The 15,371-nt window shown below is 42.7% G+C and overlaps 1 protein-coding gene across 12 annotated transcripts in view; it reads left to right on the forward strand.

Moving 5' to 3' along the window:
- The window catches only part of UNC80 (unc-80 homolog, NALCN channel complex subunit), a 132,964-nt gene that overhangs the window by 17,358 nt on the left and 100,235 nt on the right, over window positions 1–15,371 (forward strand). For 10 of the 12 annotated variants that reach the window (XM_054829417.1, XM_054829422.1, XM_054829418.1 and 7 more), the window contains exons 8-14: window positions 1,336–1,597; window positions 6,513–6,647; window positions 7,286–7,508; window positions 8,899–9,039; window positions 12,007–12,275; window positions 12,912–13,277; window positions 14,075–14,221. In XM_054829417.1, the coding sequence (XP_054685392.1) occupies window positions 1,336–1,597; window positions 6,513–6,647; window positions 7,286–7,508; window positions 8,899–9,039; window positions 12,007–12,275; window positions 12,912–13,277; window positions 14,075–14,221 (1,543 nt within the window). The remainder of the gene's footprint in view (window positions 1–1,335; window positions 1,598–6,512; window positions 6,648–7,285; window positions 7,509–8,898; window positions 9,040–12,006; window positions 12,276–12,911; window positions 13,278–14,074; window positions 14,222–15,371) is intronic. The other 2 variants (XM_054829421.1, XM_054829428.1) reach the window with 1 other exon arrangement.

The following is a 15,371-nucleotide window of genomic DNA, read 5'->3' on the forward strand; positions in this document are numbered from 1 at the left end:
TATAAATGGTTTAAAACAAATAAATATTTGGTGTTCTTGTGATGATTCCCAGGTGCCTGAGAATACAATTCATGGAAGTGCTGTCGATTTTTATAGAATCCAAAAATCACAGAAGTACTCAGTTCACAGAGGTGTGTTTCTAAGACACTGAGTGGAAACATTCCAATTGTGTACTTCCGCAGGCAAAAAAGAATAGATCTCCAGAGTTCCCACCCCCAGCATTTCACACCTTCTTTAGCCACGTGATTCTCATTCCTCTGACTCCCTTTCACTGCTTCTTTTCTGACAGATTGTCTCCTAACAGCTAGTGACTGTACCAAAGGTAGATCAGGGCAGTTGTACTCTACTGGGAGAAAAGTGGTATAAAAAAAAATCAGGGCATTTTATTGCAATAAGATTAGCTCTAAAACCAGATACGATCCCTTTGAAATCTGAAATTTCTGGAGTCTCATTCCTGAGACTTACTACAGACATCTTGCTTTTGCATGCACTAAGTTCTACAATACTTAGGAAATTCCCTACTAAAACCTATCGGGAAATGACACCACCTGAAAGGCAGGGAAATCAAAATGAAGGCTAAAAATGGTCCTTTTCTTTAGCACACCTTGGCAAAGTGTGTCCATAACAGTAACTTTTACTCATATAAGAATAAATTTAATTGGCTTAAAGGGTTAACTAACTTAGCTGCCCTGCCTGCCCCTTCTTAAGTAAGGGCTGATGTGTACAAATGTAAACCATCCCTAAATATGTATTACTTGTATCTGAACAGCAGATGCTCAAGGGTTGTCTGTTTCCAGCTGAACAAATTACTCAGCGCAGGTGCTGGAGGCTTATCTTCAGACCGCAGTTTAAGAAAGCAACCCTATCCAAGAAAACACTTAACAAAGCATGTACTTGAGTCGCCTAGGGAGCTGAAAGCTAAATATCCACTTACGTGTCTTCAGTAATACTTTCCTCAGTCAGGGCCTTAGTCCCAAAGGGTCAGTGTCAAATGTCCCTGCAAGCCTAAGCAGGCACAGCTGCGTGCACATCCTGGCAATTTCTTCAGATGGCAGGAAAATGACAGAGGCTTACAACTCTTGATGAGTGGCTAAATTTTAGGCCTCTTAGTAGAACTCTTGGGTCTTTTGGGGTGGACCAGCATGTATGCTAGGACAGAACTGGTTTCCAGCTATCAAAGAAAACTTCATGGTATCAAGAGTGACTTCTTAAGAACAGTTGAACACACAAACTTGACAGATCATCATTGACTGGTTCTTTATTCAGAGAGTTGAGTATCTAAGAAGGGCTAAGTGGCCTGACAACTAAAATTTCTACTCCTGCTTTTTGGAACAGGGTGTCCTTGGTGATCCCACCATGCCAGAAGTCTCGCTACGCCACATACTTTGATGTGGCAGTGCTGCGCTGCCTGCTGCAGCCACATTGGTCCGAGGAGGGCACACAGTGGTCATTAATGTACTACCTGCAGAGGCTGAGGCATATGCTACAGGAAAAGCCGGAGAAACCACCTGAGCCAGAGATCACCCCTTTACCAAGACCTCGCAGCAGCTCCATGGTGGCTGCTGCACCCTCTCTGGTGAATACCCACAAAACTCAGGTAAGCAGTTGCCATCAGTAAGAAAATAGCAACTGTTGTGGTGATGCTGGGAAGTGATGGCTGGACAACTAGTGAAAAGCACAGCTTTGGTGTTGGTTAAACTGCCCGGAGGTCAGATATATGCAACAAACAGAAAGAGACCCTGAGAATGATGAGGGTTTTGGAGGCAGAAACTGATGCGGAGTCAGAGCTGGTGACTGCTGAAAGCTTGAGGGTTGATTTGTGATAATTAATCTAGGGTAAACTGTGATAACATTATTTTTTGATGTGACAATATACTAATGTTGTTGTCAGAAGAAATCAGACTGCCTTTGCGTTACGGTGTAATGCTCAGGACTCACTGAGCTTCTTTAGTGTAACCCCTCAAAAGAGAGAAAAGGAATTGCACTTGGTACAGCACTGCACACTCCAGGCAAACACTTGGGTTAAAACCTTGGAGCAGACTTTGCAAATAGTGGCAGTGAGCAAAAGCCGTGTTGTTACCTCTTCCCTGCTGTTATTGCGTAACTTTTACCTTTATTTTTGCCACCGAAACCTCAGGTGACAAACTGTCCTAATATGTGTTAAGACTTGCTCCCTGTTTTGCTGGAAAAGGAACCTCAGACGCCTGACCTTGGTGCAGTAAAGACCTTTGTATTAGAGCTTAAATGTTTTTTCTTCTGGGTATCTCACTGTTGTTCCAGGGATAAAAAGGCGATGCTGCTGCAGTTTCAGTTAATCTCCTTGTTGATTTGTGCTACTTTTAGGCTGTGCATTTTTTTCCTGTCATGCGGGCTTTTAACAGCAAATTCTGATTTACTAAGTTGATGGAACTGCCTTAACAAAATCTAATGCAGATTCTATTTTTGCAATCCAATTTTATGACACACCTCAACTAAAAGGCTCTATCTTCTGTTAATGTTTCTGTCAAATGTCTTTTTTGAGTCAGAACTCTCAGAATTTTAGGTAATTTTTTCTTAACATCCTTGCTTTCAGTATTGTAGAGCTCTGGCAGTTTTTGACCTGTCGTTTTATGAGAAGGGTAAAATATCTTTTCTCACGTACAGCCCAGATGCTCAAAAGCAAGAAGACAAACAATGTAAATATTAGTACTGTTATTTTTAAATCTCAGGATTTTATAGCCATTCTTACAATTTTTATGAAGGCTGGTAGGTTACTTGTGGTTTTAAGGGCTCAGCAGCAGCAGTATTGTTTAAACTGTATTATACTTTGGTGTCATTTCTATAAAATGTTGCCTGTTTCATCCCTGTAAAAGCTTGACATATCTCCATAAAGGCCAGGTGATATGAATTACTATTCAGTTCTAATCTACCTCTGCATGGGGATTTTATAGGATTGCTGTGCATGTACAGAAAATCCTCCTTAGTATCATCTCCTGGAGGGAGAATTGGAAGATATTGCTGTTGATGTGGTTCCCTGTTTCCATGCATTATACTGTCCCTTTGCCTTTGCTCATAACAGCCCTGTCACTTTGCACATTCACAGATTTACCTACCAGTGCAACAGGGAGTGCAGTCAGAGGTTCTCAGCACAGTGGCAGCATGAATGGGGTTGTCCTCCATAGATACTGTTTGCACTGGCATTGTGCTGGTTCTTCTCTACACAGTGAAACACTTCTCTCCTTTCACACACTTGGCTATTTCTTGCTTTTCCAGGCTGTTTCTCTTGCAGAAGATTCCTTTACTCAGTTGCTCTTCACTAACATTTTTCTGTTAAATCCATTTGGCAATTCCACTGGGTACTTTCTAGCTGTTAATGTGAGGACTCTGTCCAGGGCATTCTTCCCTCTAGGGCTAGGTTTGATTGCTTTTGGTAACCTCTGTGTCAGTCCTGTGTATTTTTACTGTACTTCATCAAATTGGAATCCTGTTTAAAAAGGTTTCCAATTTGTTACGCAGAACAGCTGCAATGGAGGAGGTGAAACGGTCTTCCATGCAGCAAAAATTTCAGCTCATGCTCCCCTTCTTTTACAACTCATAGGACTGAAATCTTTGCAACACACAGACACACGTAGGCTCTGTTTCATCCCAGCCAAGTGTAGGGACTGAAATTCAGAGTCTCATCACTCAAGGCTCTCTGCTATTCAGAGGAGAGAATGCCACCTCCGGAGGGCTAAAATTTGTCATTTCTTTCTATCAGCACAGGGGATCGTATGCTGAGATTTCATCAGCTCATCCAACACAGGGATATGGTTAAAGCCTGCTTTTTTGGTCTAGATCTTAAACTCCTGATGCAAAGTCATCACTTCAGGTTGATGAATAAGTTCTTAAAACTATCAACTGTATTTCAGGAGGATAGATTTAAAGTGGCAGGCAGAAACTGATTAAAGACAAAAACAGCTGCCTGCAAATCACATCAGGGACCAGTAGATTTTTCTGGTAAAGCCACATTCTTTCTATTGTTCTGCAGTTTATCAGGGTAACTTCCTGCATCTCACTAAGCCTCAGCAAAACTCTCACACTTCTTGTTGGTTTCTGTGTGCCTGAAGTCAGATTTCAAATACAAGCTCGGGCTAAAGTAGTTGGGGTTGAGAGAACATGAAAAACATCCTTCATGTATTGCCTGGTAAACTGAACAGCAAAGTAAAAAAAGATTCAGTGCAGCATGCCAGCACTTATTGCATAGGAAAAGGGGTCCTGGATGGAGTGTGAATAAAATAAATACTAGATTCCTCTAGAAAGTTACTGTAGTCTAAACATATTTCAGACCTGGCAACATGTGATAAAGGACACCTGCATTGCACCTGTATGCAGTGAATTCAGTGTAGGGACAGGTTTAGGAAATGAAACCTTCAGAGGCTCACAAACCTCTACAGTCTTGCACTAACGTTGCAGGGGCAAAGAGCCAAAGCTTAAATTACGCATATGCAGCTGTAGTGCTTAGTGCAATGCTAATATAAAGCCACGAGTCTCAAGTGTAATATCTTTAGAGTTGAGAGAAGTACTAATGAGCTGGTAGCCATACAGTCATGCAGAAGGAAGGCAACAGAAAACAGAAACAACAAAATCTAGAGTAGCAGCCCCAAAACTATTTTGCTTTCTTATCCATCTTGTGCATATCATAATTACCACACAGCCTACTGCACAGAATAGCCACATTTTTAATCAGTCTTCAACAGGAGTGCTAGCTTGATTCATTAAAATATATCACATACCATAGTGTACATTTAAGGTGATTCTGTAATTTGGTTTTATAGTGTTCTTTGCTTGATACCTACCTTAAGCAGATTTCAGAACTGGGACTGTGTCTTTCTATGTGTTTGTATGGCTTGTATCACAGCAGGCCCTGATCCTCACTCGGTCCTTTTGGTGACCATAAGCCACCTAATAAAACACTGATTTAGTAACTAATGGGCAAAGATAATCAATCTGAAATAAATTCATACAATGTTTTACAGCCAGAAGAGGCCAGAGAGCTGTAAAGGCTAAGAACCAAGCTATATGAAATACTTGCTGGCCTCGATGTTGAGTGTGCCTAGGGTTGAATCCTGATTTGCTGTCTGTTGGGTTTTACATATGACTCGTCCCCTGAATCTTTAGTCATATATGAAAATGGTTTAAAAGCATACCTTGATTGAATGTGACTGAAAACAGCTGTGAAGAGGAATCTTTCTGTTGTGTGTCTCCTTCATTCTTGTGTTGATAAAATTAATAGGAAGGATTCAAGGGTAATCTTCGATTAGTCTGAAAAGTCTCTGAAGAATGTGTGGTCCCCAGTAGCCCAGTACTGCAGACACAGTACCTGGTGCTTAAGACTTCAGCTACAAGCACTGTCACTGGCTTCTGCCAGACCTTCATAGGCATAAAACTGCATACTTGTGTACTGCAAAGCTTGCTAGCTCTGCAATACATAATCTGGCTAGTCAGAATCTAAACCTCCTATACTATAGGAGTTGTTTCATCTATCATTGGCGTATGGCTATCTCTGGATTGAAAGCAAAAATGTATTTTAACATGACCCAGTTGTTTAGCACAAACTTTCTGATGGGGGGGGGGGCAGTGAGCATAAATAGCATCTCCATTGGAAATAAGCTGATATTTAGGCAGAAGAAAATTATCCTGGCGGAATTTAGTCAGTTCAGCTGCACAATCATCTCATGAAAAGTGGCATCAAATCTTCAATGAGAACAGATGGCCAGGAGCTGAGCTTATGCCACCTTTTGCAGCAAAGCCTTCCTTTACAGTAGGCAGCTGTAATGTATGTGGCTCAGTGCAGAAGGGGAATAGAGTGCCCTCTACTGAACTGTCAGTAAATTAGTCTCAATGTTTTCACTGTCGTGGGACATTCTGCGCTATAGCTATAGGGGCTTCACTGTTATGACAAGTGAAGGATGCTTACTGATGTAGAAGTCCTAGGTTTCTTTAGTGTATAAATAAAATTTTTACAAATCAAGTCTCTTGAAGGGACAGTGCTGCTTATTGCAATTAAGTTCCAAAATACATGTTTAAGGGCATATGTTATTAAGGGCATATTATCTTAGATCTTAAATAAAACATTTCAAAAAGGGTAGCCATTGCAGTTGCTCATATATGTAAACCAAGGCCTCAAGAAGATCACCAGCTACCCAGAGTCATACCTGGGATCAGAATCAGAGTGGAACAGAATATGAGTCTTCCATGCCACTAGACCACACTGACAGCAATGCCTGAGGTTTTCTGTGGAAGCACAATGTGCTGTACTTTTTTTCTGTGGTGATAGAAATGTTAGACAAGGTCAGTAATTCTGGGACTGTCTAAAATTTCTTTGTTTGTTAATTTGTTTTTCTATAAATGTGTGAATAGTGTTTTGTGTAATGAATTGAAGGTCCTTTTCCTCTACAGTGCTCCTCTGACAGCTCTTGGAAGTAGCTCTTTTTTTTAAAGCTGATTATCCTCTATTTCTCCTTGTGCTTATTGCCGTCTTTTGAGAACTGCAGGATCTTACAATGAAATGTAACGAGGAAGAAAAATCACTAAGCACAGAAGCATTTTCCAAGGTTTCACTGACCAACTTGCGTAGACCAGCAGTTCCAGATCTCTCCACAGACCTGGGGATGAACATCTTCAAAAAGGTGAGTGGAAGAAAACTGTACTTTAATTTGCCTATGATTCAGCACCTCAGTGTCCTGCTAAGTAGCAGCTGAAGTTCTGCTTGGACTATATATGCATGCCATCTCTAAGATTGACATCTCTTTTCATTGGAAGTGATTCTGTGTGTTATTACAAAGGTTTTTATATGCACATTCCGACCAGAATACTGAAATCTTTATACAAATAACTGTCCTGCTGAAACTGCATGAGGGGAGGGTACTCAGGCAGTGCTGATTTTTAAGTGCTGGTGCTCACTGTACTTCCAGCTAATTAAGTGAGTTTTTCTGATGTTTTTACCTCATGAAGCTCTGGGTTTGCAACCATCCAAGATACTTAGCAGAGTTTTGTGGATTCTAGGAATCTAGCTTATGGTCTGAGAATGTCATAAAATTATACAAGGGCATCCATCCGAGCCTAGGGCAAGACTGAGTTTCTTTAAATACTCACATGGACCTAGAGTGCAGATAGTTGCCATCGGGGTAAATGGCCAAGATAAAAAGCTCAGAGCAGAAGGTTACACTTGGGCCACACATCTTTGTTATCTTTTTCCCTCAACTGGTAGTTTGCCATGCTTCAAAGCCTCTACCTGCTCTCATATCTGCTCGTCTTCCTCCTGCAGTTTAAGAGCCGCAAAGAGGACAGGGAGCGTGAGCGCAAGGGGTCAATTCCTTTCCACCATACCGGGAAGAAGCGGCAACGAAGGATGGGGGTGCCCTTCCTTCTCCATGAGGATCATTTGGATGTCTCACCCACTCGCAGCACTTTCTCCTTCGGCAGTTTCTCTGGAATCGGAGAGGACAGGCGTGGTATTGAGAGAGGAGGATGGCAAACCACCATACTAGGTGAGATATTGTTATCTCTGCCCCAGGTTCTGTGTCATTCCTGTCATAAACATTCAGAGAACAACAGAGGTTCTTTATTTCTTCATCATCCTATTGCCACCGTATGTCCTTGGCTCTGTTTGCAACATTACGCACATGTTTGCAGAAGTGGCAACTGTGCTGACAGCAGACTTTGAATGACTTACGCTTTAGTTCACTTTTTCTCTGAAAACTACTCTCTTTAGTGGAATAATAGCTACTTTAGCAACCTGTAGTCATGTCTGTACCACTTCAATACACTTTCCCTGAGTGGCAGCAAGCATTGCACAACTGCAGCTTAAAATAGATTCAAGGAATGGTTGCGTCCTCTTCTTTTAAAGAGAAGTCTCTGGAGGTGCAGCATTATGGTTATTAGGAGTATGGCAAAAAATATTCACAGTCTTCCTCAAGTAGATACAAAATAAATAGGGTATTGTCTGAGATAGTGAGGCTTATGCTGCCTTGATATTACAAAGATACAATGTTTAAATCTAAATATTGGCTCCTTCAAGCTTCCAAGTTCACTGAACAGTGTCTAGGCATTATTTCTGTTTCACAAACTTACTCCTGATGTCATAGATTTTCATCCTGGCACCCTTTCTTGGAGATGATAGGCAGCAAAATAATTGCCTGAGGCCATGCCAGAGCCTTCTCATTTTCTCTTAGATGGCATCACTTGGTAAACTCTCCATTGTAAACATGTCCCTCTTTGGGACACAGGACAGTGAACTTACTAAGTGAATTCTTCAAGATTCATATGTGTTTTTTCAATAGTTAATACACAAACACCTGCAGATTTGTACAAGAATAGCAAACTTAGTGTCGAAATCCTCTTTCCCATATCTTCAGTAGCTCAAGAAGTTTGTTAAATTTTGATCTGAGGGGCTCCAGATTCTTGTCCTGGCTTAATCTACAGTTCTTTCATTCTGATATCTCGGTGAAATCATGTTTTTTTCAGATCCAATGGACAACAGATCCTTTGCTTTAGCACTCCCCATCCTAATATACCTATTTCTTTGGACAAGGGGAGAAGAAACTAAATTACTGTAACTTGCCCGAAAGGGTGGAGTCTTTCAGTGCTGACCAATCTTATTTTTGTGAAGCTGCTGGAGGGTGACAGTGTGGGTGTCAGCTAAATCAAATCAGCATGTGCTATGGGAGAGCCTTGCAGAGAACTTGCACATTTGGTGTTTATGTCAATGAACCCCCACAAGATATCCCACTGTAACGTTTGGTTCTGTTTCACAGGGTCCTGGAAGGCCTTGACTTTTGCTGATGCCAGTCCTTCAATTTCTAACCTCAATTACTGTCTCTTGCCTCCAAGTACCTCTCAGTGAGTAAACTAAATATCCATTTCTTGTCTTCACCCTAGGAAAGTTTACCAGACGGGGGAGCTCTGACACAGCAACGGAGATGGAGAGCCTGAGCGCTAGGCATTCACACTCTCATCACACGCTGGTCTCTGATCTGCCGGACCACTCAAACAGCCATGGAGAGAACACAGTCAAAGAAGGTAAATTTAACACATCAGAAAAGAAATGTTGCATTGAATATCAACTCCAAGAAGCTGAGGAAGTGTTACTGTTTCCATGCATGAGTATATGACTAATTAGTTTCCCCCCCCCTTTTTTTTTTCTTCCCGCATCTCTTCAAGTTATTTTTGTTCTGTGTAGAAAAATATTTCAAACCTTTCATGTTTATCTGATGCAGTTTGTCAAAAAAATTGGCAGCCATCAGCAAGGAGAAGGCAGGGTTTCGTGTTTTTTCACTTTACCACAACGCAGCACAGAACTTTGGGCAGAAACTTGGTATTGCTACCTTCAGTGGTTTCATGGGGAATCTTGTCATATTTAATGCCCCTTTGCAGTCCCCACCTGTTGGATTGTGCTCAGAATCAGACTCTTGTCTTAATTCCCCTGGTTCCAAATAAAGCCTGGCTTTTAAATTCACTCGAAATCTCCCTGGAGCCCATCTGTCTTGGAGCCCTCTGCAGAAATAGCTATGCCAGTGTGACCACGATGGGAGAGCCTCTCGTGGGATGAAGTCTGCTCCAGAAGGGAGAGTCTTTCTGTTGGCAGGGTAACAGCACCTTTAGCCAAACAATGTTAGCCTACCAGAGGAAAGCTCTCTTCTGTCAGCAGGGCTGTCTGCACCAGAGTACTTTGCTGGCACTGCTCCTACTGACTAAACACAGTGAATTTTTCTCTCTCATGCTTAGTGCTACTGGCAAAACCTGGTCATAGAGATTGGGCCTCACTTGTGGCAAGTGCAACCTTAAACCTCGATGAGGGAACAGGATATCACACGCCTCGTGCAGAAGGGCACAGTCTGTTTCTGCACAAGCTGTCAGGCAGCATATGTAGGAGGCTACAGATGCACTCACGTGATATGTGCTGTAGCCTTGGAGCTCTCAAAGATCCATGCTCTTTTAGCACAGCAAATCTGAATAGTCTGAGAGCGGATGGATTTGCATCAGCTCTAATCCAGCGTGGGCACATCTCCTTCATCGCTGCTCTGTGTCTCCTGAGCAAAGCTCTTCTCCTGGATCAATTTTGTGCAGTCTGTCTTCCCAGCCTGCATTTATTCTATAGGATAGTAATCCCACTGACTACACCAGCTTCCTAGTCAAATATTTTCTAGAAGGCAGCCATATGCAATGCTTATTTTTCTAGTTGTACCCTGGGTACAATTGTGCAGCAACTTTATGAATAATAGGAGAAATCATACTATTTCTAGCAGTAGTCTATGATTCTGAATGAATCATTCTGTAGTGAGAGAATAAGTACAAATATTACATATGTCTTGTATTTTGTGTGACCAACTATATCCAAGCATACTGGTCATTCATGATTTCCCATCTGTTGTCTGCATTCCCTGGATGGAGACATTTGCTAATAAACTTATTTCTTCTGGCTGACACACTGAAAAGCAGAGATGAAAAATTAGTTATGTCCTAGGTAGCTGCTCATGAGGAGTCACAGGCACATGGGCACATGCTGCAGGCATGCATGGATGTAAATGAAGAGCCTTTAGTTCTCCTTCCCTGCCTCTGTGAGTCCCATCCAGCAGTCAGCCCTACCAGTGATAATGAAATAAAGATACAACACAGGAAAAGTTACTTTATGTAGGATTTGGATATGGATTTTTGTTACCCATTTCAAAACAAACTAAGCAAAATTTAGTGAAACAAAAACCAGCTACCCTTGGATAATCATCAAACTTGGTAGCTCAGGAACAAAATTCCCTAATTCCATCTTTATTGTTATCTTCACCATGCAAATTTCAGTGAATGCCATTAAAAAGTCACACTTGCCAGCAAACAGTCCTGTGATTACAGGTAGCTAGTTCCTGCCCTGATCACTGATCAAATTGTAGTCTAGTTTAAGGTACTGCTATCAGCCTTGGAACATTTCTCCTAATAAATAGTGCTAGATCAGTGCTGGCAGGGTTGCACAGGCTATGAGGAAATGTAGTCACCTCTCTGGCAAGTTGTTTTTTGCATAATATAACCAGTCCATCACTGAGTCAGTGCTTGAAGATTCTTATTAGACGTATGTTACTTCATTCATTAGAACACATTAAATAGCCTTAGGTAGAGGTTCTTTGTTATTCCATAGCCCTGTTATTGTACTGTCTGGCAGAAGGTGATGCAATCAACACTGTGGGACACATAGGGTCTTTTACACTACAGAGTTTATAAACTTACTTACAAAGCACTAAGTGTGGGAAATTACTAACGTTGTGGCGTGGAGTTCAGCATGAGTTGTAAAACTGTGGTGAATCCTTGATAAAAGTAGGTCTGGGTAGCCCAAATGCTGTCACTACCTGAGCTAACCCATTTAAAGTTAGGCTTGCCTATGTCATGAGGTCCCTTCTCTGGAGCACGTTGCCTTTCTCATCAGTCAACTTACATTTTGGAGATGGTTTAGACTGTCACAGGTACTGTTAGGAACACACTGCTCTGTTTTTTTTCAACTGGTGTGATGAAATATTTCAAACTGGTGTGACTTAGAAACCTGTTCCAAATTGGTGCTGCTGTTACCCTACCTTCACTCCTGCATCCAGCTGCAGAGTCCTGTCTCTTTCCCTTAGAGGGGCAGTGTTGTTTTTAAGACCAGGCACTGGACCAATACAGGGAGCAAAGCTAGCCAAAATCTAATCCCTCTTTTGGATTAGATTTAGGCTGGCTGAACTCCCTGATCTACTTAACTGCCCAGTTGACTGAGATCAACTTAAACTGCCATGGAACTCTACTGCTAGAGTAAGCTTGGGGTTGTTCTAATTTACACTGGCTTAAAGGAAGAAATGAGTCTATGCTTTCATCCCTGTACCCATGATAGGAATTAGGAACCTGTCTTGTCTTTCAGCATTACAAGCAGCATTAAGAGCTGCTCCGTCCTTGTAGACAAGGACAGCCTAGGTTTGCCATTTCATAACTCTAGAGATGGAAATTTACAGGTAACCATTTTCCTCCCTGCAGTGCGGTCCCAGATTTCCACCATCACTGTGGCCACCTTCAACACTACCCTGGCCTCATTCAATGTGGGCTACGCTGATTTCTTCAGTGAGCACATGAGGAAGCTTTGCAACCAGGTGCCTATCCCTGAGATGCCCCATGAGCCGCTCGCATGTGCCAACCTCCCACGGAGCCTGACAGACTCCTGCATCAATTACAGTTGCTTGGAGGATACGGATCACATTGATGGAACCAACAACTTTGTCCACAAGAACGGCATGCTGGATCTCTCGGTAATTGGCAAGGAATGAGGAAAGCCAGGTCCCTCTTCTGTCAATATAGCTGTACCATTGAGATCAGGGTTTTGATGGGCTTTTCCTCCACCTCTTTATATGACTTCTCTCAGCAGTACATAAAGGTCAGTCAGATACATTTGTGCATATCATAAAAGTCTCCTCTGAGATACTGCAACTCCTATTACTCCTTGCAAGGAGCGCATGTGCATGTGGAATGCACACATCAAATCTTCAGTGATATTATTTAATGGCTATGTTCCTGGGGCATGCACCAAGTTCCCTATAAAATAGTATAAAACTGAATAGCACCTTTCTTCTAATGGCACCTTAAAACTCACCTTTTCTGCATTCCCCTTAATGACTTGACAGCTCCTGGTGCACTGAAGCAGTGTTCTCAGACTCACAGATGTCATCTCATGGTTTCCTTTTCTGCCTGACTGTGCCCAGCCTGTGGTTTCTTGTCTTACACCTAGATTGTAAGCTCTTGGGATTGAGGGTTGTGTGTACTTCATTCTGAGTTTGTACTGTGCCTGCTATAATGAGTCTCTGGTCTGTGCCTAGAATTTCCAGGCACTAAATAGTACCAGGAGAGAACATAAGTCTGACTTAAAAAACGATGTTTGAATCTCCCAGGTGGTCCTGAAGGCTGTTTACTTGGTCCTGAATCATGACATCAGTTCCCGGATTTGCGATGTGGCACTGAACATTGTGGAGTGCTTACTTCAGCTTGGCGTGGTGCCCTGTGTAGAGAAGGTTCGGAGGAAGAGTGAGAACAAAGAAAATGAGGCCCCTGAAAAGAGACCCAGTGAAGGATCCTTCCAGCTCAAAGGGGCTGCTTCTGGTGGTTCAGCTTGTGGATTTGGGCCTCCCCCAGTTAGTGGAGCTGGAGATGGAGGAGAAGAAGGAGGTGGTGGAAGTGGTGGAGGAGGTGGAGGTGGAAGTGATGGAGGTGGTGGAGGAGGAGGGCCATATGAGAAGAATGACAAAAAACAAGAAAAGGTTTGTTGTGCTTCCCTTTATACGCTTTCTGAACGTAGTGTAAGATCTGTTAAGATTGAGTATGCATGTGTATGCAACTGCCCTTCTGTTTTCCCTCCTTTTTGTTTCATCACAATCACAAATAAATTTGTTTTGCTTTGGTGCTTATTTGGGGTTCCACCAAAGAAACACAACTGGGAATTCAAGCACTGTAACTACTGCAGCGAAGCAGCTGCCAAAAGCAGAGTTTGTGAGCCTTGCATGGACATTTTTAATATCTTGTTAAAGTGCCTGAAACCCTCAGTCACAATGATTTTTTTTTTCAGGTTTATTATTCCTAGCTTATAAGGAAAAACAGAATCCAGTGTGTAAGCACAGTTTCTCTTTGATGGCCAGAAATCATACATTTTTCAGTATTGCTGTCAGAATTGGCCAAGAGATAGTGTTGCTGACCTCAAAAGTTACAATTCATAGTACGCGTAATAGCTAAAACATTTTAAAAAGATGGTTGTTTCTCTGCTCAAGCAAGCCACCTCTCTGTTTTTCAGGCAGAATATTTTGAAGTAAGTACTGAATGGTATTCATAGCAGCATGTAGGGGACTTCGCATTTATAGCATGACTTTTTGAGGGGAGCCGAAAGGGAGAGGTCTGGTCCCTAAACTTGAAAAATAATTGGAGTAAAAATTTCAAGAGTAACAACTCAGTAATGGAGTGTCTGAGAGGAGAAATGGACAGCAATTTGTTAAAAGGAAAATGCTAACAAAATGCCAGTAGTTGTGCCAAGGTTTCCCACCATCTTTCCCTCTGTGACTCTCAGGATGAAGGCCCATCTATTAGTACCCATAGGCTGGCACTCACAATGCTGATCAAAATTGTGAAGTCCCTGGGTTGTGCCTATGGTTGTGGAGAAGGACATCGAGGGCTCTCTGGAGATCGCCTGAGACACCAGGTATTCCGGGAGAATGTAAGAGAACTAAAGCTCATTAAAGCGTCCACTTTGTAGTTTTGACATCAGCTGCTGAGATTGGTGTCTGCCCCCTCTGTAGCTTTCTCTGTATTGGCACTAAATGTGTTGCTCTTTGCCCCAGCTCACAGACTGTGTTGCAGCCCAGCCGTAGCAGATTTTCAGCTATTGTGTTACCTTCCAGCCCCTGGGGCTTGCTAAGAGCGCACCTGACTCCCAGGTGCTTCTGAGCAGCCCAGTGGGTGGGTTGTCTGGGAAGGGACAACTACATGGGACCAAATCCCTTGTGTGAGCTGGTGTAAGTAATTTTTCACATTGACAGTACCCCAACAGAGTACGCTATTTACAAGAGGTGCAGCTATCTTGGGTTGTATATATGAATCCAGAAGTCTAAGGTGTAGTTATGTCCACCTTTCCTAATGGTGATTATGTCTGGTTGCTGCTGGGCTGCTCCATCAGCTCCTGATAGTTGGACTGCACTGTGCTTGCAGGCATGGTAGCATGCTGCAAGGAAGTAGAAGACTCAGCCCTGTTGAAAGACAGGATGGATGGTCACTGTTGATGCCTTACAATTTTGGTTCTGCCCAAGTTGAAGCAGTGGAAAGTGCCCAGGATGTAGCCCCAACATGTGACTTCATCCAGAAAAGTTTGACTCCCTGAGATCAGTCCAATGCGCTGTCAAATGGGAGCCTTTCAAAGGCTTTCTCCAGCACATGCCTCCTCCTTGCCTTCTGTGCTTGCAGCAGGGAGCCTTTCTGATGACTGTAATGAGAATTTACACTGCACGGTGTGGGTGCGAGCCGGGTGCTTCTCCATGGCTTTGGTTAGCCTGAGCCATGCCAACAGAGCTGTAATTTGGTTCTGGGATCTGAGCTAGATGGCTCAGAGATGGATTGGCTGCCTCTGTATCATACAGTGTTCTTCTGTTAAGCTAAGACTCCCGGGTACTGAGGAGACTGCAGCGGTAATGTTAGTTCTGGACATGATGGGACAAGATGGGGTAAGAGAGTCCCAGTGGTAACAGTAGAAGGGTTCTGCACAGAGCACTGGTTGAACATACACCACATCCATCAAAATGTCAGTTAGGCTTTTATGTTGTGTTGGAGCTCAGCCAGCAAAACATTTAGGCCTATCCATAACATTAAGCGTA

Source organism: Grus americana, chromosome 6, assembly GCF_028858705.1.
Source record: "Grus americana isolate bGruAme1 chromosome 6, bGruAme1.mat, whole genome shotgun sequence".
Taxonomy (NCBI): Eukaryota; Metazoa; Chordata; class Aves; order Gruiformes; family Gruidae; genus Grus; species Grus americana.